The sequence below is a fragment of the Diabrotica virgifera genome, chromosome 7 (assembly GCF_917563875.1).
Source record: "Diabrotica virgifera virgifera chromosome 7, PGI_DIABVI_V3a".
In the NCBI taxonomy this organism is placed as follows: domain Eukaryota; kingdom Metazoa; phylum Arthropoda; class Insecta; order Coleoptera; family Chrysomelidae; genus Diabrotica; species Diabrotica virgifera.
Window position 1 is genome coordinate 58,088,078 of NC_065449.1, and position 27,468 is coordinate 58,115,545.

General features: G+C 33.0%; 1 protein-coding gene across 2 annotated transcripts in view; it reads right to left on the reverse strand.

Annotated features, from left to right (window-relative positions):
- LOC114335358 (proline dehydrogenase 1, mitochondrial) overlaps positions 1–27,468 on the reverse strand; it is a 219,584-nt gene that overhangs the window by 21,324 nt on the left and 170,792 nt on the right. For both annotated transcript variants that reach the window (XM_050655614.1, XM_050655613.1), the window contains 3 exons: positions 14,750–14,924; positions 12,258–12,500; positions 1,312–1,597 (listed from right to left, as the gene is read on the reverse strand). In XM_050655614.1, the coding sequence (XP_050511571.1) occupies positions 1,312–1,597; positions 12,258–12,500; positions 14,750–14,924 (704 nt within the window). The remainder of the gene's footprint in view (positions 1–1,311; positions 1,598–12,257; positions 12,501–14,749; positions 14,925–27,468) is intronic.

Below are 27,468 nucleotides of genomic sequence, written 5' to 3' on the forward strand. Positions count from 1 at the left end.
AAGAACTGCTCAAACGTTTTGAGCGAAAAATCCTAAGAAGAATATATGGAGGGATAAAAAAAACAAGGTTCGAAAGCCAATCGACAATACTGTGAACGATAATTATGCACCATGTATCAAACCTAACGCTTCATGAAGACTTCAGAATCCCGTTCATACAGGATGTGATCACTAAATATAGCACTAAGCACCCTGGAGGACTTGAATCACACAGTGACCCCCTACTTCAACCTCTGATAGAACATCATGCCAATAGGAGATTCAAAAGAATCTGGCCAGCTGAAATAAAAAAACGGTTAAAGTGGTCTTGGAACTGGAAAAGACCTCACCAAGCCAATAGGAGCCCTTTGCTCCGCAGCCAGTAAATTAGTTTATTTACTAGAAAGAAGAATTTTACTTTACCTGCCGCGATTAATCAAATTAACCAAGACTGAATGTAAGTGGTCGATGGCAGTAACCGAATGGATAGTATTTGATTGAACTTAAAATTTATTTACTTTAATTATTAAAAATATTGTACACAATTTGCGATATTATCAATTAAATTTATGTCAAAAAGTGGAATTTTGTAATTATATTCATATAAAATAAATTAAAACTTTACCGATTTAGTAATTATTCAATATTGATAACTATCGATTAAAAATCGAAAGCGGCCATCTTGCAAAAGTTATCTGTCATCACTCTCATGAAATTATAATGACGTCTAAAATTTAAAAAGTTCTTAAATTGTAAATGGCAGTGTTAAAACCAATATCCAATTATCGTAGAAAGTGAAATTGTAGATAAAATATATTTTGGCATTGTCCAAGCTGCCAAGCTTTCAGTACTTCACTCTTCAGTCTTTCATTCAGGGATTATTAAAATTAAAGATGATTAATTTTATGAAATAATGAAGATAATTAAATTTAAAAAATTGTGTAGTGTTATAATGAGATTTTAAAGAAGTTAAATAAACGACAGATTTTTATTCAATTTTTTTTTTTATAAATTTTATATTATTTTTAAATAATTACAGAGCCTAAACTCTTACGTAGTCAACTTTAAGGTGCGAATCATCGGAATTCAAATTCCAAGTTGATTTCCAATCAAATTATGTTAGCGATAAAATTTTGTATGCACTACGTCAGTAAAGACTCTTTATCGAACTCGTCTGTTACTCGCCTCGCTCGCTCTTCTCGTAATATCAAGGCTCGTTTGATAAAGAGTCACTTTACTGACTTGGTACATAAATAACTATTATAGAACCATATTTGTATTTTGATTGCTAAAAAGTGTGACTTAATAAAAAAATATTTAGAGAAACCTTACCTAATGGGAAAGTAATATAATCACACATAGCAAACAATTGTCCAAAACATATCACTTTATCTTTGGGTTCTATCCCAAATTCCTCCATTTTTTTAATAGCAAATCGCACGGTATCTTCATTGTGAGAAGCTACCATTATAGCAATTTTCTTGTCTTCTCCTTTTTGCTTGAAGGCCTTTATCCTCCTCAAACATTCTGAAAGAGTTTTATGATACATCTCAGACGTAGCTTCGTAATCTGGATTGGTTGGGTCAGGATAGCCCATCGCGGCTGCCCTGGCTCGTTCCTGAAACATTAAACAGTTTATCAATTCTTTTATCTACTCTATCATTATTAAAGACTGGATTATATGCAAAATGCATATGCATATATATGCTGCATATTTCTCATGTTTTTCATAAATGCATATGCCTTGCATATTTGGAGATTTAAGAGCATATAAATGCATATTTTGATGGGAATTTACTCTACCCCATTTAAAAATAAGGTATATATTAGTAACATCAACATCCATTAAAATAAAATGTGAAAGTAAATATTTTGCTGTTAAGCTCCTTTGTTGTTGTACCCATAAACATAATGGGCGTTATTTATAGCTGCAGGTATCATTATCCGGATATTTAAGATTTATAGACTTCTCAGAATTTACAAATTACCTAAGTAAATACCGATTATATTTTGAATAACATTACAAATATTACCTGTACTTTCTGCTGGTGTCGGCCAACTATGAATTATTCTGGGAAAACCAACCAAAACGAAATTTTAAGGCAGCGTTGCCAATTTAGCTTATTTTATGCTAGATTTGGCATATTTTTGTGTTGTTTAGCTTATTTATTTCTTGTTTAGCATATAGCATATTTTCTAGCATATTAAATAATATAAAAATTATTTAGTAAAAATCGAAAATCTTCTAATTCAGAACAAATTTTTATGTTGGCCTTACAATTACTAAAACAACTTAGGAACTCTCTCACAGGAACTTGAAACTGATATCAGTGAGTCAAATCTGATTCCTAACAAAAAATGTTTAACCATTCACACATACACACCTACATCAGCAAATCCCTTCGCCTTCAATAATGTTTATATTAGTACTTATGTCTGTGGACCATGAGATTACTATTAACTACAGGATCATGTTTCAGCATTTTTTAAAACAAATAATTTATCTGTACTGGGTTATGCTTGCTATAGGGATTTTTTATTAGTTGATAATGGAATACCTACTGTTGAACTGATCATTCCATCATTCTTGTGAGGTTTGGCAAATACTATATTGGTCGAGTTGGCAACACTGTTTTAAGGGTAGGATAGATTATTTTATTTTATGAATGGTTAGTCTTAAATCAATCGCCGATTATTCAACTTTTGTGATTGCAAGTTATTGACTATACTGTGTAAAAAAATCATTTTATTATTATTGTGAAAATGCCTAAAGTAGCAAGGGAAAAATCAAGTCTTCTCAGAAGTTGGATTGGAAGTAACAATCATCTAAAAGTTATCGACAGTGAAAGTATGTTTTGCACCATTTGTGATAAAAAGGTAAGTTCTCCACTTCAATAGATTTTTAAACTTATCAAACTTCTTTGCACATCTATGTGTCTGTCTATTCTAAAATGACAAACCGTCCCATTTCTTCAAAAACTGTTTTTTAAAGTTCGCAACGGTTTGGCTTATACAGAGCGAGGTGTTGAGAGTGGCCCACCCTGTATACTACGGTACACTGACTGTACTTTATTGTTTGACGATTTCAATTTCACTTTGAGAAATAAAAAAAAATTGGGGGAGGTTTAAAAAGTTTGATCATTTTAATGTAGGTATCTATTTACGAAAACATCTAAAACATCATTATCATTATATTCCAGATTCCATGTCAAAAGAAATTCCAAGTAGTTCAACACATAAAAACTTCACTTCACCAAACTAAGCTATCAAAAAATGATAATAAACCTCGCCAGCAGATTCTACAGAACAGTTTGCAGATTCAGAATACGTCAGTTGGGCAAGAAACCTTTGCAAAGGATTTATGCCATTTTTTTTTGAACTGCAATATCCCTCTGCACAAGTTAGAACATAAATCGTGTCAAAACTTTTTAAAAACTTATTGCAAGATTAAAGATAAACCAGCTCAAATACCAAGTTCTTCAACTCTTCGGAAAAAATATGTCAGTGCATGTTACAAAGATGTGATGACGAGTATTAAAAATCAGTTAAAAGCCGATTATCTTTGGATTTCCGTCGACGAAACAACGGATACAAAGGGTCGACAAATTGCGAATCTAATTGTTGGAGTTCTTAACGACTCTGGCGATTTTAAAAACTCATACTTAATTAGTGTAAAATGTTTGGAAAAAACAAACTATGCTACAATAGCTAGATTTGTTAACGAATCCCTAACAAATTTTTTTTTACCTGATCAAGTACCATTTGAAAAAATATTATTAATGCTTAGTGATGCCGCCTCATATATGATGAAAGCTGCATCCAATCTTAAAATCTTTTTCCCTAATTTAATTCACTGTACATGTTTGGCGCACGGCCTAAACAGAGTTGCAGAGAAAGTTAGAATTGAATTTCCCAATGTAAACACCTTAATAAATAATGTAAAAAAAGTATTTCTGAAAGCACCACTACGTGTACAGGTATATAGGGAGATGCTTCCCGATATTCCTTTACCACCAGAACCAGTATTAACCAGATGGGGAACTTGGCTTAAAAGTGCTATATTTTTATCTGAACACTACGACGACATCAAAAGCGTTATTTCAAGTTTTGATCCGACTTGTACCGCTATTGATAACTGTCAAAATATTTTTAAAGAAAAGTCTATTAAAAATCAATTGTTGTATATAAAATCGAATTTCGATATCATTGAAAGTTCAATTACAAAATTAGAGGCTCAAAATTTATGTCTTCACAATAGTATGTCTATTGTTGATTCGGTTAAACAGAAAATAACAAATCTGAATGGGGAAATTGGAGTAAAAATTAAAGATAAACTTGATGACGTTTTAAACAAAAATGAGGGTTTCACTTTATTGCGTTCAATAAATAATATAATCAATTTTGGAAACTTCGATGAAAATATTAATATGGATCCGTCTCTAATAGCAAAGTTTAAATATGCCCCAATTACATCTTGTGACGTTGAGAGATCTTTTTCTGCCTATAAACAAATATTAACAGATAGAAGACATAATATTAGTTTAGAAAATATGAATCAATATATGATTATTTATTGTAACAATAAAAATATGTAAATTTGTTTTATTGTACTCTTTTTATAATATTAGTTTAGAAAATATGAATCAATATTGTAACAATAAAAATATGTACATTTATTTTATTGTACTCTTATTTATCTTGTGGTCAAAATAAAATATTTTGCCGTTTTATTTGTCACAAAACCTGAAGTTAAAAAAATATATTAAGAAATAATAATACAATTTGGTTTAAATTCAAACCTATTTATTTATTTTTATTATTTTTTATTTATTTATGTATTTAACGTAAACCATAAAATTATTCATATAAAAATAAGTGCATATATAAATGCATATTTGCATGTTAATTGTGCATATTCAGCTTGTTTTAAAATGCATATTGCATGCATATTTTAGACATTTTTTAGTGCATATTTTCCAGTCTCTAATCATTATGTACTAAAAAATTTTAGTTTGTGAAAACTGTCATTATAGATAGCAGCGCGTAAAGGGTTTAAAGTGTGCGTGAACTTGTGCATTTTAAATGGGATTTACTTTTTCGCACTGTTCGCACTCTTTTTTTATACACTGGGAAATACTGGGAAAAAGAAAACTAACACGAGAGAAGGATAAAAATATATAACACAATAGTGATATCGACAGTACTCTATGCAAGTGAAAACTGGACAATTATGGAAAGCATAAGAGCAGGATAAATGGAATGGAGATGAGACACCTAAGAAAGATGGATGGAAAGACAAAATGGAATAGATTAAGCAACGAAACTATTAGGAGAATGGCTAACCAAGAACCATAATGAACAAATAAAAAAGAGACAAATGAACCGGTATGGGAATTTGATGAGGATGTAACCCAACATAATTACAAGAAAGTTCACGAAGTAAAGAACACCGTAAAAGAAAAAGGGACAGACCAAGAAAAAAATCGATACGGCACGTAATAGAAGCGGGAGAAGTTAACAAAAATCACTCGAGAAATTGAAAATAATGGAAGGACATAGAAAAGAATGGAAGATATGTGTGAATGGAAATACCCTGATTGGGTAAAAGGAAGGGGAGAAAGAAAAAATATTTTCATTAGTACGAATCGAATAGATCAACGCAGAAAAGTGTTTTTAATGTAAGAGCAACCTTCTCTTCACCAAAGGAGAAGAAGAATCAATTTTGTAGTAGTAATATAATAGTTGCAGGTTTTAAGTGATGACTAATGGTGATAGTGTCTAGAACACTCCACCAATTGGTAAAATGGCTAGATGAATGTCTCTTGTTCTTCACATAAGACGGGAACCAGCTTCTGTAGTGGTTGATTACGAAGACTCTGATTATCTTTGTAGAGTCGAAGCAAGGTGTAAATTGGTGTTGAAATTAATAATAAATGGAGAATGTTTTATTTTATAACACAACTTTGTTATGTCTTAAAGATCCGTGAGTAAACGTAGACCGCGTTTTGAGTGCCAAGCTTAATCGTGACAGTGAGAGAATCGAGAATAATTCGTGTAATAAACGTGAGATTTTCCAAACTATAGACGAAACGAAAGTAGCAAGAGAATTGTAAAATGAGACCACATTAGTATCTACACTGAGACTAAAATACACTGAGTTGTATTAAATGCGACCAACTAACTCTGTGACTGGTTGGTAACTAACTAAATAAACTAACTGAGAAGCATAAGAAATCGGCTTCTTTAGACTTTTACAACGAAGGGGAAAAATCAATTAACTTAGTACGCGTCTAATTTAAATTATAAGCAAATAAACCGTTTAGTTCGGTCGGCTTTTAGAGTTTCGAGCATAAAATCCAATAGTATCGACCTGAAATTATGTTTCTAATCCGAGCGGTATTAAGCCACATATGGTAAAAATAATAAGTAAATTAGGGGTCGAGATTATAAATTTGTTTTCAGAGTGTAAAGATTTCCAAGTCAAAAAGGTTTGCGACAGTCAATAGAAATACGGAGAACAAAAATGGATTAGTGATTTAATGACTTTTCTCATATTCGAGTTAATTGGAACCTGCAAAGGGCAGATGTCCGAACACGTGTATAAAGTAGAAGCAGATGCGATAAATTATATTACGATTGTATAAGTAGAAGAATATTATCGATATGTTACAAGGTTGAAACAGATAGTAATCATCTAAAACCGTAGGTATGGTCCTTCTCAGAGGTATTTTCCAGTACGTCACAAGTGACCGAAAAAAGGTCTTCTTCTTCAAGTGCCGTCTCCTAATCGGAGGTTGGATATCATCATCACTATCTTTACTCTATCCACCGCTGCTCTAAAGAGTTCTATAGAACTGCATCTAAACCAGTCCCTTAAATTCTTTAACGATGACACTCTCCTTCTTCCTATACTCCTTCCGCCTCTTATCTTTCCCTGTATTATCAGTCTTAGCATTTCATATCGCGGTCCCCTCATTAAGTGTCCCAAATATTGTAACTTTCTTATTTTTATTGTGTTTATTATTTCGCATTCTTTACCCATTTCTCGCAATACTTCCGTGTTCGTTTTCCTCTGTGTCCATGCGAAAAAAGGTAAGCCCGTGATAATACACATTTATAACATTTATTCTAACATGACATTTAAGTTTAATGTGACAGTTGTCAGAATCGTAATCAGCCAAATATGAAAAGGGTATTGCAGTATTTGATTTGTCTAGTCTTGTACAGATTATACGCTGGTGTCGCTCTTGGCGGATTACTAATTCAACTTTCACCGGTAATTTTTAAATTTATTATTTAATTGTTATCGCTTAATATTTACAACGCTAAAAAGTAATTAAATTGTAATAGATTTTTTTAAGATTTTGCTAATCATTTTGACGTTCTATTGATGAAATATTAATTTCTTACTTCGGATACTTTCACAATTATCGTGTAGATGGCGCTAAGATTAATATAGATTAATTTATAATCACATATTACGGAACATTAAAAAAACGTAAATTCAGTATTTAAAACGTAAGTATATTTAAGGTAAAAATATATACCACAGCTTTGACTAACTAATATTTTTTATAATTAATGTTTTTAATTTTAATTTTAAATTAATCACTTTGACATTTATGTCAAATTTCCGGTAATCGTTTACAGACTTGCCACTACTGGCGCTCGCGAATTTATAAATATCCCCTCTACGTATGAGCTCATAGCGTATAGTCGTATACAGGGTGTTTGGTAAAGAATGGGCAATAGCTTAACCTTAGATTCCTGAGCTTAAAATAGGTCGATTTAAGCTAACTTACTTTAGTACAAAAGTTGATAATAACCGAAATACAGGGTGTTGAAGTTAAACTTTTATTTTATTTATTTTTGAATATTTACTGACAGGCACGGGACAACAACACGAAATTTGGTAAGTGGTGCTGGTATTGTATAATCTACTAAATTATGTTAAACAAACGTTTCTGGCTATTACCAGAGGCATATGACGGGGGAACGTGAATGGTTGACCCTTCCCAAATTCTACGCCACTGGCGGAATTGCTATTTTAGTGCAATTTTTTGATTCTCCAATACTTTCTATGTAAAAAACACACTCTTCATTCATAACGATAAAGCCATTAGTTTTCGAGATATTTGAAGCTAAAAACGAGGGAAGCATAATACATTAATCAAAATAAGTGTTCCTATTCACTTTTAACTTCAAATATCTCGAAAACTAATGACTTTATCGTTACGAATGAAGAGTATATTATTTGCATAGAACGTATTAGAGAATCAAAAAATTATGCTAAAATAGCAGTTTCATCAGTGGCATAGAATTTGGGAAGGGTCAACCATTCACTTTCCCCTGTCGTACTCCTCTGGTAGTAGCCAGAAACGATTATTTAACATAATTCAGTAGGGTGTACAGTGCCTACACTTTCTACCAAGTATCACACGGATATGTCAAATTATTTTAAAGTATTCTTTTTTTTTTAATAATTTATTCTTTATTTCAAACTTTAAGAAATATGTGTGCCCGGTACTATAAAACTATTTGACATATCCTTATGGTACTTGGCAGAAAATGTAGGTACTGTACACCCTACTAAATTATGTTAAATAATCGTTTGTGGTTAATACCAGAGGCGTACGACAGGGGAAAGTGAACGGTTGACCCTTCCCAAATTCTACGCCACTGATGAAACTGCTATTTTAGCATAATTTTTAGATTCTCCAATACTTTCTATGCAAATAATATACTCTTCATTCGTATCGATAAAGTCATTAGTTTTCGAGATATTTGAAGTTAAAAATGAAAAGGCACATTTATTTTAATTAATGTATTATGCTCCTTCGTATTTAGATTCAAATATCTCGAAAACTAATGGTTTTATCGTTACCAATGAAGAGTATGTTTTTACATAGAAAGTATTGGAGAATTAAAAACATTGTACTAAAATAGCAATTCCGTCAGTGGCGTAGAATTTGGGAAGGGTCAACCATTCATGTTCCCCCGTCGTACGCCTCTGGTAGTAGCCAGAAACGTTTGTTTAACATAACTTAGTAGATTGGACAATACCAGCACCACTTACCAAATTTCGTGTTGTTGTCCCATGCCTGTCAGAAAATATTCAAAAATAAATAAAATAAAAGTTTAACTTTGACACCCTGTATTTAGGTTATTATCAACTTTTGTTGACCAGACAAGTTAACAGACAAGTTGACAGTTAAAAAGAAAATGACCAAACAATTGGAAGATTTGGAGAAGACGTTGGAAACGACAATGGAGAAAGACTTACAGAACTATGTGAGATGAACGGCCTCAGAATCACCAACGGTTTTTTTGAACATAAAGACATTCACAAGTACACATGGACTCAAGAAACAAGAAACCTTAAGTCGATAATAGATTACGTCATACTGAAGAAAGAAACCACAATGTGAATAAGAGACGTAAGAGTACAAAGAGGAGCAGAATGCGGCAGCGACCATAGACTACTGATAGCAAGATTAGAACTACCATGGGTACACCAAAGTGCACAGAGTAACCAAGAACCACATAAAGAATTACCAACAGAAAAAAGACTGAAGATACACTTACTTCAGGACGACTCCATAAGAAACTTGTACCAAAGAAGATTAGATCAGAAGCTAGTGGAATTTCGTTTTGAGGAGAATATCAACAGTACATACGAACACATAAGAGAAAGCATAATACAAGCAGGTCTGGAAGCGCTAGGAGAAATAGAAAATACAAGAGATAAAAATTACAAATGGGAATTCCACGAAGACACCTTAGAGAAAATAAAAGAAAAAAAAGAACTATACCATAAATACCTAAGCACAAAAGATCCACAAGACCTCCGTAAATATAGAGATAAGAACAGAGAAGTTAGGGCTATTACAACGAAAGAAAAAAATGAACAATGGGAAAGGTCATGTAGAAGTATAGAGCAGAATATGGGAGGAACAAGAAGTTCAGAAGCCTGGAAAATTGTGAAATCATTACGAGCTAACAGGAAAGAGAAAACTTTTATACAATACATACCAGACGACGAGTGGGAGAACCACTATAAAAATCTACTGATAGAGCAAAGACCAGATTTCAGCATCGATGGAGACGAACAAAAAATAATGACCACAGAGGAAGAAAAAATAGTCATAACAGACAAAGAGATGAAACAAGCAATAAATTCCATGAAGAACAATAAAGCTGGAGGACCAGGAGGAATTGTGGCGGAACTAATCAAATACGGAACACAGAAATTAAGAAGAATGATATGCCGAATCATGGAAAGAGCAATAAATTGAGAGGACATCCCTAAACAATGGCAGGAAGCCTACATAACATCGATATACAAAAAAGGTAACAGAAAAGATTGCGAAAATTACAGGGGGATAAGCGTCATCGCTACAATGGGAAGACTGTATGGCAGGATCCTCAGGAACAAAATAGAGAAAACTATAGAAGGTAAAATCGGAGAAGAACAAGCAGGTTTCACAGCAGGGAAATCATGTCTAGATCATATCCATACAATACAACAGACAATAGAGAAAAAAAGAGCTAAGAACAAAGATGTACACATGGAGTTTATAGACCTTAGGAAGGCATACGACACCGTGCCAAGGAAAGAACTGTACAAAGCAATGACTAAAATAGGGATACCACCTAACCTAACAGAAGCAATCAAAAACATGTACAGTGGAAATGAAGTAAATATAAAAATCGGAAACAAGGTAGTTGCTAACTTCAAAACAACAAAAGGATTACTACAGGGATGCCCAACGTCACCGACTCTATTTAAAATATTTTTAGAACACGCACTAACAACTTGGAAGACAAAGTGTAGGGGTATGGGAATACCGATAAGGGACGATTATCTCTACACATTGTGTTTTGCAGACGATCAGGTGGTGATGGCTCAAGATGAAGAGGATATCAGTTACATGGTAAGAAAACTAAAAGAGGAATACAAAAAGGTGGGCCTGGAAATAAATATGAAGAAAACGGAATACTTAGTAATATCGGAAGAAAACGTAAAAAACTTAGAAGTAGAAGAACAAGTTGAAATAAAAGGAACGAAGAATTTTAAATATTTGGGCTTTATAATGTCGAAAAGCGGAACAACAGAAGCAGAAATAAAAAGTAGATTGGGACAAACAAGATCTTGCATCAGACAACTCCATAATGTAATCTGGAATAAAAACATCAAGGGAAAAACAAAAAGAATGATATACCAGACAATAGTAAGAAGCATCATGACATATGCCGCAGAAATTTGGGTCATAAACAAAAAAACCCAAAAAAGCATTCTGGCAACCGAAATGGAATACTGGAGAAGATGCTGTGGTCTCACCAGAAGAGACAGAATAACAAATGAGGAGATAAGGAGAAGAATGCAAGTGGAAAAAGATGCCCTGCAATATATAGACGAGAGAAGACTGAAATGGTACGGCCACGTACGCAGAGCAGAAAACACTTGGATAAACAAGGTTGCAGAATGGAGCCCAAGAGGAACGAGAAGAAGAGGACGACCTAGAAGATCTTGGAAAAATGAAGTCGACGAAGCCATGTCTAAGAAAGGATTGGAAGACGGAAACTGGGAAGATCGAAAAAAATGGAAGTCCTGGCTACGGAAGGGAAACGGCATTAGCTGTAGACAACCCTTTATATATATATATATATATATATATATATATATATATATATATATATATATATATATATATATATATATATATATCAACTTTTGTACTAAGGTAAGTTAGCTTAAATCGACCTATTTTAACCTCAGGAATCTAAGGTTAAGCTATGGCCTATTCTTTACCAAACACCCTGTATATCATTTTAGTAAATAATTTTTTGTTCGATTATAGCGCCATCTATCGACAACTAGAATAAGGGCCGGTTGTTCGAACGCTAATCAACAATGATCACTATCAAATATTTAATTACTGTCACAACTGTCAATGTCAACTTTGGTTGGGTTGCTGAAAACATAATTGATTATAATTATGAGATTAGTTAATTAATTAACATAACAATTATTAACATAATTGATTAACTAATTTTATAATTGTAATCAATAATTATGTTTTAAATATTTGGTAATGATCATTTTTGATTAGCGTTCGAACAACCGGCCCTTAATGTTATACATGACTGTGATCACAGACGTACCTTTTTTCTGTCACTTCCAACTTAATGCGTTAGAAAGAAATCGAAAAACTGTGACGCACTGAAAGATGCCTCTGAGAAAGAGTAATAATAATATATCAAAAGATAAAACTTACCTGTTCGAGATATGCTCCCCGAACGAGTTTAGCTCCAAAATAGAAGTCTTGACGTTTTGCTTGTTCCAAATCAGTCGAAACTTCATCAAAAGCATTTTTCAAATAACATTGGTAAGTATTAAATACTATCGCTTTTTGTTTGTTGTACTTTCTCATATATTCCAGAGTAATTCGGGTAATTGCTGGTTGGAAGTAAGTTTGTTCTGCATCAACCATTATCCTAACATCCATTTCCTGTGCTGCCTACGAAAATTACAAAAATTTGATATTTTAATTCAGAAAACATTGATAAAATTACTCTAAAATAAGAGACAATCTTAATCAGATTTTAACAAATCATATTTTGAAATTGCACATTGACATTAAAGTTATTTCGTTAATTCTAGTTTCTTAAATGGTAGAACGCATTGGATCATTTAACCCGGGAGCAGTCGAGCTCACTTCAGTAGGCGAATTCTATAATTTTCGTTATTATCGCGAAAGCTAAGCTAAACGATAGCGAAGTTGATTTATGTTCATATTCTATAAGGTTAGTTTTCGCTTTCGCTTCGTTATCATAGCGGCATGCGATAATACACGAGTTTAAACGACGTATGAATAAATAATTACGGCAACATTGCAAATATACGTGCAGGGAGTAAAAAAAAGAAGAAGTAAAGAAAGAAGAAGAGTAACTAGCAGTTACATGACGTATTTATATAACCTTATTGGCTTATAATCACAAGTTTGATTGAATTATTTCCTTGAATAACTATATTTTTATTATATTTTAATAAAAATGTTGCCGGTGCAATTTGTTCTATATTATGGAAAACTCGCGAAGAAACCATCTACGGTTAACGCGAGAGGAAAGCGGGCTCCTTCGAGATAGAAGTGACCCATTTGGTTTAACAGATATAAGGTTTATTGATATTTTTCGCTTAAGCAAAGAACTAGTTCGATTCCTTTTTGATAAGCTACAGGAACTTACGGAAGATATGGTGTAAGAGCATCACGAATTCATTATCAACAAAAACACAATTCTTGTGGAATCAACAACGAACAACCCGCTTAGCGCTTGCGTACCACGTGAAAATGATCGACCAATCACTATCGAAAGCGAAACGAAACGCAAGCCAAAAGTTATCGCTTTCGCTTTGTAATCGGCTTCGTGATCTGCTTCTCCGGTTCTTCCCGAATGAGCTTACAGAATAGCAAACCGTCGGATAACGAACGTAATTGTTTCGCGTGGATCTTATAGAATCGGTCCACTGTCACGTAAGAAGTCGCGCGTAGAGAAAAAATCTCACAATATGAATTTAAATGCGAATTTGAAACAAACTATTATATGATAGTTTTATTTACTTGTTACGCGAAAAATATCTATTTCTAACAATTTTAACGCTAATTGGTTCTCATCAAAGCCATACATTAAAAAAAAAATAAATAAAAAAAATAATAAAATAAAAAACAATTCCCACGCATTCCTACCATCTTGCTCGATGCATTTACGAATGGAAATTTATGTTGCAAAGGATAAAACGTTTTAGATTTTCTCTAATGGCGCGACTGCTCCCGGATTAAACAAAAAATTGAAAATTACCTTATTAGCTTGTAGAGGTAATGCTGTGGAGATTTTTTTTATTTTTAACGAGTTTTGAGTTTTTGGTATAACCCAGAAGTAAAAAAACGAAATTTTTGTAAAAAACGGCAAAAATCAACGATTTATTAGTGTTAAATAAAAAGTAAGCATAAAACAAAAAAAATCTCGACAGCGTTTCCTCACGAAATGCCCAAAGAAAGTCTATGCAAAATTTCAGGTGAATCGACCAAGTAGTTTTTGAGTTACAATGTCCACCGCCTTAAAAAGTAGTTTTGGGAAAAGAGCATTAAAGTTTTAACAACTTTTATTTTCAAATTATTCAAATATTTCCAAATCGTAAAGTGATGCACACGGGAATGTGTTTTTGAATCGCAGAGTCAACAGCTGTTGAACGTTTCTACACTCAAGCACGCTGGCGCGCGAAGCCGCTGCAAAGCGGGTCGAAAGTTCAACATGCATATCAACATGAAGTTCAACATGAATATTTAACATGCTGTATCTCCGCTAATTTTTCTCCAGCTTCAATCAATTTGAAAATTTCTAAATTTTTCAAACCATATCCCCCCACCCCATTAAATAAATCCAAACAATGAACGAGCAAATGTGTGCTTAATGAAACTATGAAATCGATGGTGAAAGTTCGCAGCTCCTATGTCAATTTTTGGCTATTTTGTTTTGTTACCCCAAATTAAAAAAAAAATATGTATTTTTGCTATTTACAGCTCCTATATCGTTATTTCATTAATTGGCTTATAGATGGCCATACATGAATTAACGACATAGGAGCTTGTAAACAGTCAAAATACATATTTCTCTTTAATTTTAGGGCAACAAAACAAAATATCCAAAACTTGATATAGGAGGTTGGGAACTTTCAACATCGAAATGTTGGATTTCATGTACTACTTACTTTCACAATGGTATTAAATCTCCTAACCATATTTCTGAACATCTCCTCCTCCTTTGGTGATAGCTGTGTTAATAGCCTGATCATCCTTCCTGATTTTAAGTCTGGAACTCTGAAGGAAGCACTCAACTCTTGGTTCTCGTCAATAATACCCGACCAGGGGAATAAGTGGAGAACACTACAATTAAAAAATACATTTTGAATAATATTTATAATTTTTTTCATTTATGAATAATATTAATAATAGTTTTTCATTCTATGACATCAGAGAACCTTCTACATTAAATAAAGAAAACAACGAAGGTCCTCCAATGCTTAAGTCCGAACTAGAATATGCTCTACGTCAACTAAAAATCAACAAATCTACAGGAAAAGACAAAATACCAGTTGAGCTATAGAAGTTCATCAACGAGGAAAATTTAGACCTTCTCTTTGTCCTATTTAATAATATTTACCTTAGACAAGGAAAAAAGACAGGACGGGTAACACTCATTTAACACACACGTTCCAAAAGTGAAGCCAGTTTTTGGTTTGTTTGTCACCAAAAACATGGCGGTCACGTCAAAAATAACAATGGGTTGCCAGTGGTGGGTGTTCGTTGAAGGTTAAAATTTCATAAAAAATAAAGTAAATCATCATCTAAAATTCGTAATAAAAACATATGTATGTATTGAAACATATGTACGTAATATGAGAAACTTAATAAAACATTTACCGTACACAAATTCTTCATTTTAAATACATTTCATGTTTTTATTTTAAATACTCAATGCATAACAATACCCCAAAGATACGTCGATGATCAAAATCTCTGGTGTCGGTTTGGCTCTTAGACAAGGAAAAAAGAGAGGACGGGTAACACTCATTTAACACACACGTTCCAAAAGTGAAGCCAGTTTTTGGTTTGTTTGTCACCAAAAACATGGCGGTCACGTCAAAAATAACAATGGGTTGCCAGTGGTGGGTGTTCGTTGAAGGTTAAAATTTCATAAAAAATAAAGTAAATCATCATCTAAAATTCGTAATAAAAACATATGTATGTATTGAAACATATGTACGTAATATGAGCAACTTAATAAAACATTTACCGTACACAAATTCTTCATTTTAAATACATTTCATGTTTTTATTTTAAATACTCAATGCATAACAATACCCCAAAGATACGTCGATGATCAAAATCTCTGGTGTCGGTTTGGCTTCACTTTTGGTCATAGGATTACTCGTCCTCTCTCTTTCCTTGTCTAAGGTTTGGCTTCACTTTTGGTCATAGGATTACTCGTCCTCTCTCTTTCCTTGTCTAAGATATTTACAGTACCGGAGCGATCCCTAAATATAATGGCTGGAATCAGTCGTCATATCACTGTCAAAAAAGAAGAATGCCAAATCATGCCAGGCCAGGCCCTGGATTCCGTGCACTGTAGATATCTACAGTCGCCTTCTATCGATGTCAATTGTCATGAAAATATTTGAATTTTTAGCTTTAATTGAATTATTTTCTAGTTTTGCTAGGTTATACTCTAATTGATGCTGAAGTGACACTTAGGGCCGGTTGTTCGAACGCTAATCAACAATGATGATTATCAAATATTTAATTACTGTTGTTTGGGTTGCTGAAAACATAATTGATTACAATTATGAAATTACTAAATCAATTATGTTAATAATTGTTATGTTAATTGATTAACTAATCTCATAATTATAAGCAATTTTGTTTTCAGCAACCCAATAAAAGTTGACTTTGACAGTTTTGGTGACAGTAATTAAATATTTGATAGTGATCATTGTTGATTAGCGTTCGAACAACCGGCCCTTAGTAAAACAAGAAAATATTTGAATTAAAACTAAAAATTCAAATATTTTCATGACAATTGCCATCGACAGAAAGCGACTGTAGATATCTACAGTGCACGGAATCTAGGCCCAGGACTTCCGCCTTATAAGTCTACTAAATAACATTCTGAAGTTTTTTTGCGAATCATACTCATACAGAACAGAATATATACAGGGTAAGTCACCACTAACGGGACGGAAAATTACAGCGAAATGGTGAAAGATTTAAAATTTTTTTAAAAGTAATAATTTGTAAGTTGATAAAAGCTACATTTTAAAATTATTTTGAAATATACAGGTTGTCCCAATAAATGGCGGCGTATCAAAGTTATATTTATTCTTATGGAACACCCTATATTTTATTGCATTTTTTAAATGTCCGCAAAAAATAAGGTAGAGTTTCATAAGGCTTCCCTATACCTATGTCAGAGCGTTCTGAGTTATGTTGACTTTTCTTAAAATGTAGAGTTTTAAAAAAAGACTTATTCTGAAGTTATTTATGAAATTATAAAAAAATTACTTTTACATCTAAATAGTTGGATATTGGTTGAATGTATTCCATGATTGATTATTCCACATTTATTTACAGGGTGTTCAAAATTTACAGTTACATTATTGGATTATTCAATGTGTCCTATGATGCTTACTTTAAATAGAACACCATGCATATTAGTAAATAATTATACTAAACAAATTTACCTCTTTCGAATGGTATACGGATGTCTTATACCTAGGTCTCATATTTCTTGCGTAATTTACAATTATTTAAATTCTTAATCTGTAAATCGATTTTAAAACAAAAGATGTAGTCAATTAATGTTATTACGTATTTTTTATGGGAAATAAGCCACAATTTTATTAAAAAATGAATTTATTAACGTTTCGAAGCCCAAATCGGGTTTCGTTGTCAAAATACAAAATACTATTAAAATAAACAAACATGTTGTTGCTAAGTAAAAAAATTCTTCTAATAATTTATTTAATCTGACTCATTTATATTGGCAATTCAGACGTATATTATACTATCACGAGGTTTTTTCCTGGTTTTCCCTCGTGATTTACTATGGAATCTCTAACGCGAGAATTTTACTGTCATCGTTGCATTTGGTTGTCTTTTTAAAGACAGATCACATGCTATGATTTTTTTGCGACGGATATTCTGGAGTTGGGATTGATTTCATGTAATCGAATGAACTATCTTTTAGTAAAGTCGTCCCAGGAACGCAACTCATAAATATTGGCGATATCATTTTAAAGTCTTCTACTTTAAAATGTATAATATACGTCTGAATTGCCAATATAAATGAGTCAGATTAAATAAATTATTAGAAGAATTTTTTTACTTAGCAACAACATGTTTGTTTATTTTAATAGTATTTTGTATTTTGACAACGAAACCCGAGCTTCGCTATTTTGGGCTTCGAAACGTTAATAAATTCATTTTTTAATAAAATTGTGGCTTATTTCCCATAAAAAATACGTAATTATAAAAATGCCACAAGGAAATAGCTTCAGAACAACATTAATGTTATTGTGTCGCACTGTCATTTTGACAGTACGGTCTGGTAATTATCTTATAATTAATGTATTCCATGATTGATTATTACCCATTTATTTACAGGGTGTTCAAAATTTACAGTTTCATTATTGGATTATTTAATGTGTTATTGATGATGCTTATTTTAAATAGAACACCGTATGGCGTATATTAATACATTATTATACTAAACACAGGTTCCTCTTTCGAGCGGTATATGGATGTTCTATAACTAGGAGTCATAGTTTTTGCGTAATACAATTTTCTTAAACGGTAAATCGATTAAAAATATTTATTTTAGAGTCACTCTCGATTTTTAAACTCATCACTTTGGCATAGTTGGTATAAACGAGTGTAGTTGTAAATAAAAATGTATAGTTTTAGTTGCTGATTTGAAAAATAAATTTTTTCGTTATTGAAAATAATTAAATACATAACGAAACAAAGAATTTTATTAAAACAAATACATAGATAAAATACAAAATGAACCACAACTTACTATAAGTAAAAAATTATCAGTTATGTAATAGTTGTTCAAAATGTTTGCTTTCTTTTGCAATACAAGCGATTTTATCATCAACTGATTTGCTTACATTATTTAACATATGTGGTGTTATAGACGCAAAAGCGTTCGAAATTCTTAATTTCATATCATCTGGAGTAGTAGCAAGTGTAGCATATACAATATTTTTAATATAACCCCATTTAAAAAATCCATCTTTGTCAATCCTGGTGACCTGGGTGGCTTTCGTACATAGCGTGATTGTTCATTTTTAGGAACAATTAAATTTGAATATTATACACGGATGTTTATATTTTTGATAATTACCAGACCATACTGTCATAAAATGACAATGTCATAACTTTGATACGTCGCCATTTATTGGGACACCCTGTATATTTCAAAATAATTTTAAATTGTGGCTTTTATCAACTTACAACCTATTAATTTAAATTTTTTTACAAATCTTTTACCATTTTGCTGTAATCTTCCGTCCCGTTAGTGGTGACTTACCCTGTATAGAAGATGTGACGAGGTCACGGGTCAAGAACAATTTGGCTTCAGGAAAAGCATTTGGACATGAGAAGTAATATTCTGTCTTCAAACTCTGGCACAAAGGTGCACATATCAACAAGCAGACCTTTTTGTTTCTTTTATTGATTCTGAAAAGGCGTTCGACTGGGTGCAACACAATATATTTATACACAAATTACTCAAAATCCCCCAGTTTCATAATCATTTTAATTTTGGTGCTGTTTATTTTGGTGAATATTATAATCCCTTTGAAACCGCAATAAAAAAATCGATTTATTTAAAAGTTATGTTATTATAGAGATTATAACTGTATAATATAATTCGTTATGTTATTATTAAAAGCTCTATTCTTAGACATTTCATTATATTTGCAAAGAATATTATTTGTAATACATTTCCTATATGAAATCAATATTAATATATAAATTGAATCTAAAACTATCAAACTGTTCAACGTAATACGATACTTAGATTAAGGTTGTTCAAATAATGTTCATTACTATAATAATACAGAACACTTTTCTTTACGATTGTTTAATATAATTTAATAACCAAGATAAAGGTTCTTCAAATAAGTTTTCTTACTTTCCTTTATAGAAAAAAAAAAACAATTTTACTTTAAGTATTATTTTTATGGGATTTAACCACAATTATTGGTGTAATGAATATTACATTTCTTAATTAACTAATGTTTTGAAGTTTCGATTTCCACTCCGGAAGTCGTTCTCAAAAATGGCCAGTAATATTAGAGAGACTGCTATTGAAATACTTGGGAAAACGTCAGGAAAAAAATTTGAGGATAAAGAGACTTGGTGGTGGTCAAACGAAGTACCAGGAAAAATAAAAGGGAAGAGAAAATTATATAAAAAGTGACAAGAAACCAGATCCGACACAGACCTTCAAAACTATATGGTGGCGAAAAAGGAAGCGAAAGTAGCAGTAGCAAAAGCCAAAGCAGAAGCGTATTCAAACCTATACGATCAACTTGATACCAGGGAAGGCGAAACGAAGATATATAAAATAGCCAAACAGAGAGCAAAGAAAGCAAAAGATTTTAATCAAATTAGATGTATCCGAGATGAAAATAATAAAATACTAGTTCACGAAAGGGATGTCAAAAAGAGATGGAGAAAATACTTCGACAGCTTATTAAATGAAGAATTTGACAGACAGCCTGTAGAGCCAACGGAGACAGTAGCAGCAATGGTCACCAAAATAACAAACGAGGAAGTGGCTCAAGCGCTTCAAAAAATAAAGAAAGGAAAAGCGGTAGGACCAGATGATATTCCTGGGGAAGTATGGAGAGCATTGGGAGACAGGAACAAGGTGGCTAGCAGGTCTATTTAATAGAATTATGGAAGTTGGACAAATGCCAGACGAATGGAGAAGCAGTATACTGGTACCTGTTTACAAAAACAAGGGAGATATACAACAATGTACAAACTACAGGGCTATAAAACTGCTTAGCCACACCATGAAAATATGGGAAAGAGTAATTGATAGACGGATACGTGAAGAGACCGAAATATCCGAGAATCAATTTGGCTTTATGCAGGGTAGATCAACAACAGATGCAATTTTCATTATTAGGCAGTTGATGGAAAAATACAGGAGTAAAGAAACAAACGCTCATATGGTATTCATTGATCTTGAGAAAGCATATGATAGAGTTCCTCGAGAGATTCTGTGGTGGGCACTCAATAAGAAAGGAGTCCCTGGTGAATATGTAAAGATTGTGAGGAATATGTATGAGGGAGTAACGACTAGTGTTAGGACAGGTGTGGGAGAGACTGATAAATTTCATGTGAAAGTAGGATTGCACCAAGGCTCTGTGCTTAGTCCGTATTTATTCTCATTAGTTTTGGACCAGATAACAGCGAAACTACAGGGTAACATTCCATGGTGCTTAATGTATGCTGATGATGTCGTGTTAGTAGGAAATAGTGAAAGAGACTTAGAACAAAAACTGGAACAGTGGATACAAGCTCTGGAGGAAAAAGGTTTAAAACTTAGTAGGACAAAAACAGAGTATTTGGAATGTTCATTTAAAGATGGAGTTACTACAAATAAAATGGTATCTTTGGATGGTGAAGTGATTGTGAAAAGCAATAGTTTTAAGTACCTAGGATCGGTATTACAGAGTAATGGAGAAATAGATGGCGATGCATGCAGCAGAATTAGGGCTGGATGGATGAAGTGGAAAGAAGCGAGTGGTGTGTTGTGTGACAGAAAAATGCCAATGAAGCTGAAGGGAAAATTCTATAAAACAGTCATAAGACCGGCTATGATGTACGGAACTGAATGTTGGGCAGTGAAAAAGAAAGAGGAACAACGAATGCATGTGGCGGAATGCGGAAATGAGAATGCTTAGATGGATGAGTGGAGTGACAAAGAAGGATAAAATTAGAAATAAGTATATTAGGGGAAGTCTAGGTGTGGCACCAATTGATGCCAAAATGAGAGAGCACAGGTTAAGATGGTTTGGTCATGTTCAACGTCGAGACGTTAATCACCCAATACGAAGAATAGCTGAAGTGCAGATTCCTGGAAGGAGTAGGAGAGGAAGACCAAAGAAGACCTGGGGGGAGACGATAAGGCAGGACATGTTGGTAAAGGGGATTGACATTGATATGACCCAAGATAGAGTGGTGTGGAGAAATGCAATTAGAGAAGCCGACCCCGCATAGGGATAAGGCAAAGAGAATGATAAAGTCGTTCTCAAAAAGAAAGAAAATCTAAAAAATTCTGGGAAGATTTTATAACCTGATTTTGATCTCGAACTTATGGGCAAAGCCATCTGGTTAAAAAAAATGTTTGAAATTATGTTACTGCCCTGGGATCTTCAAATTCTGACTGTTTTTGTGTGTTACTTTTTTGTGTTAATTTGTTTGTGTACTCTGTCTATATGATTGACTCAACGAAATATTTTTAATCTGTTTTTAATTTGTGGCGTGTTTTTAAAGAAAATAAAACTCATCAAGATAGTTTGTGTTTGCATTCAGAATATAGACAAAATAGTAAGTGTGTATTAAAAACTCAAAACAACAACATAACCTCCATGAAAAGAAGTTTACCTGCATCTGACGGCGAAATATCCGGTGTGGGTAGACTATCGTCTACCCGTTTTGTGAGAGCTGATATCAGCGAACGTAAAAAGGTATTTATTTATTATTATTTACACTTTTTCGCTTCACAAACTGAAAGTTTTATTTAATGTTTTTATTTAATTATTTTATCATCGTATATTAATTATTAACATTAGTAAAATAACTAATAATGCAGGCGGGCCCGTCAAATAATAATTTAATACATCATAATGAAATTTCTAACATACAAAATTATACACAACAACAAATAACAATGCAGGATAGCAGTGGAGGCTCGTCAAATAATTTGATACATCAAAATGAAATTTCAAACATACAAAATTATACACAACAACAAATAACACAATTCTTTCCTACATCAAATTTACAACAAACTGGTTATTTACAACAAAGAAACACAACTACAGAAAAAATGGAAGATAGTGGACATACAAGCGAGGAGGAGGAAATATATTGGCAAAAAATGAATTCCATTGCCATGTACAGAAATTGTTAAAGGTAAAAAGAAGAGATACAGTCCACATAAAAATACAAATGCTACACGACAAAAAATAACAAAAACAGGTCCAACCACAAGCAATAAATATAGTCCATTGGGTAATGTAGATGAAGAGGAAAACTTGCAACAAGCACCCTTAGACAGAACTAATAAGATCAGCGTAAAAATTCCACCTTTTATACTACACGGAGCACGGAGTGCTCAGTATACTTCGAAATTTACATACAAACTCTTACAAGAAGACAAACTGAAAATTCAAGTAACAACAAGTGAGGATACAAAGTTCTCAGAAAAGCGTTTGAACAAAAAAAGATAGTGTTCCATACTTTTGTACTCCCTGAAGAGAAATCCTTTAGGGTTGTTTTCAGAAATATCCACCACAGTACTCCTATTCAGGAAATCCAAAAAGCCCTTGCAAACGAAGGACATACAGCAACAAAAATCATGAATGTTCATAACAGGGAAAATAAGCAACCAAAAAATCTATTCTTTATCGATCTGAAACGTAATCAAAACAACAAAGACATTTTTGGAATAACAAAATTACTACATGTTGTAGTACGCTTCGAAGCACCACATAAAAAACCCATATAATACAGTGTAAACGTTGCCAAAACTACGGTCACTCAAGAAACCAATGCACACTTACGTACAGATGTGTCAAATGTGCTGGAAATCATGATTACCGGAATTGCGAAAAACATAGAAATGATGGAAAACCAGCAAAATGTACCTTATGTGGAGTGCCCATCCATCAAATTAGAAAATATTCCAGGCTTATCTAGAGATACAAGCTAGAAGATATCCAAATAGAAATGTGAAATTATTACAAACAAACAATACCTCTAAAATGCCCGTCCCCATCAGCAACACCAACCACAATGAAAACACGCACCAAACATCTAACCGCACATATTCACAAGCAGTCCAACACCAGCAACCTATATCAATGCCACTACCAACAACAGATGGAAATCAAAAAGTCAGTCAAATTCACTTTATCACCATCATCTCGAGTTTACAAAAAACAATAGAAACCCAACAACAAACAATAAACCTAATGACACCAGAAATACAACAGTTAAGAGAACTCATTACTAAAAAGAATTGATGGCATTACAACTAATAAGAGTTGCTGAATGGAACGCAAATGGACTTCTAAAACGTAGACAAGAAATCGAAATATTCTTAGCCACTAATAAAGTAGACATTCTATTAGTATCTGAGACGCACTTATTCGCCAGTGCACAATTTAAAATCACCTCGTATAAGGTCTACAACGCAGCACACCCTAACGCAGAAAGAAATCCCAGAGGCGAAGCAGCAATCATAATTAGGAATAATTTAAAACATCATGAACTACCGAAAATCGAAAAAGACTTCCTGCAAGCAGCCTCAATTTGCATACAAGACAATTTTGGCTCACTATGCATTTCAGTAGTTTAGAAGACAATTTTGGCCCACTATGCATATTTTTAATGACAAAATGTGTAAATTTTGATGTATCATTTATTTCAAGCCAAAAGTAAAGACTATTTTTTGTCATTCAATAATACTGCAACAAGTTAACAAGACAACCAAGGAAATCTTAAAATTGTAGGACCGTGGCTAGTACCATAGAATAAATTTTATTGAGTTTGCCAAAATTGCTTGATACCTCAATATAACAATTGAAGGGGTGAGTGGATGAAGGGAGTAAGTGACATTTTTTAAGAAAATGAGTTATCCGCATGGATGAAGGTGGTAAGTGCTAAATTAAATTTTCCACTTATCTCCAGCCTTCTATGATTTAAAATAACTGAGATAGCCAGCGTATGAAGGAGGTAATTGACCATACTACTTTAAATATTTAGTGAATGAAGGAGGTAAGTAACAAGATAAAGTACTTACCTCCTTCATCCATACCACAGAGAATAAAAATTGTGACATACCTCCTTCATGTATTTGTCAGCTAACATCAGATGACAACAAATTAAAGTTTTTAGGTTATGTGCAAGTGCAACCCTCGCTACTGCTTGTGTTAGTGTTCTTAGCTGTTTTAGTTTATTTGATTAGTTATAAAGTGATGTATTATGACTAGTTCTAGGGGAAAATTTTTGGCAGACTTGGCTTTACAGCAATTACAACAGGAATCCACTATTACAGAAGAAGTTGGTGATAATGAAACCAAGATAAAAGGTAAATATTATTCTTTAGTAGTTTCAAGTATTTTGCAAAATATTAATTTTAATTGATTGATTTTCATTTATTTAAAGATAAGCCAAGCTTTAATATTACGTCTAGCCTACAATCTAAGTCTAGGCCTATGTAACTTGCAAAGCATCGGCACGTCCTATGCTGTTGTTTACAAAAAGGTTATTTGGGCTGTAAGCCTACTAGAATGCTTTTAATGACACCGAATTTTGTAAATCGATAAAAATACATTTGTATTGATAAAATCATATTTTCATTAAGCGCTAAATTTAAAATTCAAAATCATAATAAAACGGCAACATTAGTGATATCATTTTTTTCAGATTCAAATATAGCCAAAGAACATAAAAACCTACGGGATGGCTCTAGTATCTCCATTCAACCTTGTAGCTCAAATTATCAGAATCATTCTGAGAGATTACATTAAGTAATCTCTCAATAATTAGTAAGTAATAAGTAATTACATTAGAGATATTTGAACAATGGGCTAGTTAAAAAAATCTAATGAAATGGTAAGGTGGTATTAGAACCCGAATGTCTCATTCTGAGCGAGTGTCTTAACCAATAATTACACTATCCGACCCACGTGATTGTTGCCTTCAAATGTGGTAGTTAGCTTATTTAACATGAATTATTTTCTGTTAGTCATTGACTGTCAATAGGGACTTAAATCAGCAGACCAGATTAATAACTAATGTTTTGTTTTTCTTAACAGCTGAAATTAAACCAGGCAAATTTAGGCTTATGCTAATGTTCTGTTTTAGATTACGGAGAAAAACTTGATTCAGATGATGAAAGCCTTTCATCATTATTTAGTGATGACTCAGGAGATGAATATGTTCCTAATGAAAATGAGAAAGATGATATCGAATCAGATGAGGATGGAAATGAGGAAGGCAATATCAATAAGGAAGTGGTGAGTGAAGAAACTGGAAATGAGATTATGAATGATGGCAATATAAATTTTGAACTACAAGTAAATGGAAATATTCCATATGATGAGATCATTGCTCTTCCTGAAAATGGAAATGAAGAGGCTCTTAATTTGCCCACTAAAACCAAGAAAAAAATATTTCCAGTAAAAGTAAAAGTAACTAGAAAAAGACAGAAAAATATTGAAGAATGGAAAGCACGAAAACGTGCCAAGTGCAGAGAAAGTGGTCTGGCTTACGTTTCTAAAATAGGCCAAGTAAAACCCGCTAAAACCGTTAACTCTGGGATTTTGTGCAATGAAAATTGCCGCTACAAGTGTTCTCAGTCAATAACTGTAGAAGAAAGGGAATCAATATTTTCTTCCTACTACAAACTAGATGTAAATGCAAAAAACTGCCTTCTTTTTAAGAGCATTAAAAAAAGGGAACCAATGAGAAAGAAAACTGGAGCATTAAAGCATAAAACTGCCACTTACCAATACAATGTAACTTGTAGTGGCCAGCAAACTACCGTATGCAAACGGGCTTTCATTTCCTTGTTTGCAATCAGCTTGAAAAAGGTTGACCTGATCCAAACTTCAATAAAATCAGGGAAAAATGCTCCTGAACCGGACAGAAGGGGAAAACACGCAGTCAGACCTAACAAGACCCCTGCTGAAGTTGCTGCTTACGTCATTGAGCATATTTCCAGTTTCCCAGCAGAAGAGTCGCACTACTCCAGGCATTTTAATATTCACAAAAAATATCTTTCACCGCAACTTTCGATCCCTAGAATGCATAAACTTTATCTAGACAAATGCCGAACTGACGGAAGAAATGAAAAATTTCAAATAAAAGAGGCTACATACCGATTCATTTTTAATAATGAATTTAATCTGTCTTTTGGTTATCCCAAAAGCGATACATGTAGCACATGCGATTCTGGCAAAGGTAATGAAGAGCACGCTGAAAATTACAAATCAGCGTTTGAATCTCAAAAAGCAGATAGAGAATTTGCTAGCAAATCAGAGAACACTGTGTATGTAACATTGGATCTACAGCAAACTATGCCCCTACCTAGGCTTAGTACCTCGAAAGCCTTTTATCTTAGACAAATGTGGTTTTACAACTTAGGAATCCACATAATAACAAAAAATGTGAAAAAAACTGTTTTCTGCACATGGACGGAAAATCAAGCTTCCAGAGGTAGCTCGGAAATTTTTAGTTGTTTTCTACGAACAATCGAAGTGGATCCAGCCTTCAAAGGAAAAGATCATCTAATTTTGTGGACGGACTCGTGTGCCGGGCAAAATAAAAATTTTTTGATAGTATGTTTGTTTCAGTATCTTGTGGGCAAAGGCATCTTCAAAACGATTGAGCACAACTTTCCAGAGGTAGGACACTCGTACTTACGACTCGGATAGAGCATTTGGACGTATTGAGAAACGACCAAAGAAACATCAAAACATTTACATCCCTGATGAATATCGTGATGTGATTGTTTCTTCAACCAAGAAAAATATGGTGATAGACATGCAACATCACTTTAGAGACACGGAAAATATTATGAAAACCATGAAACTAATGAATAGAAAAAAAGATCTTC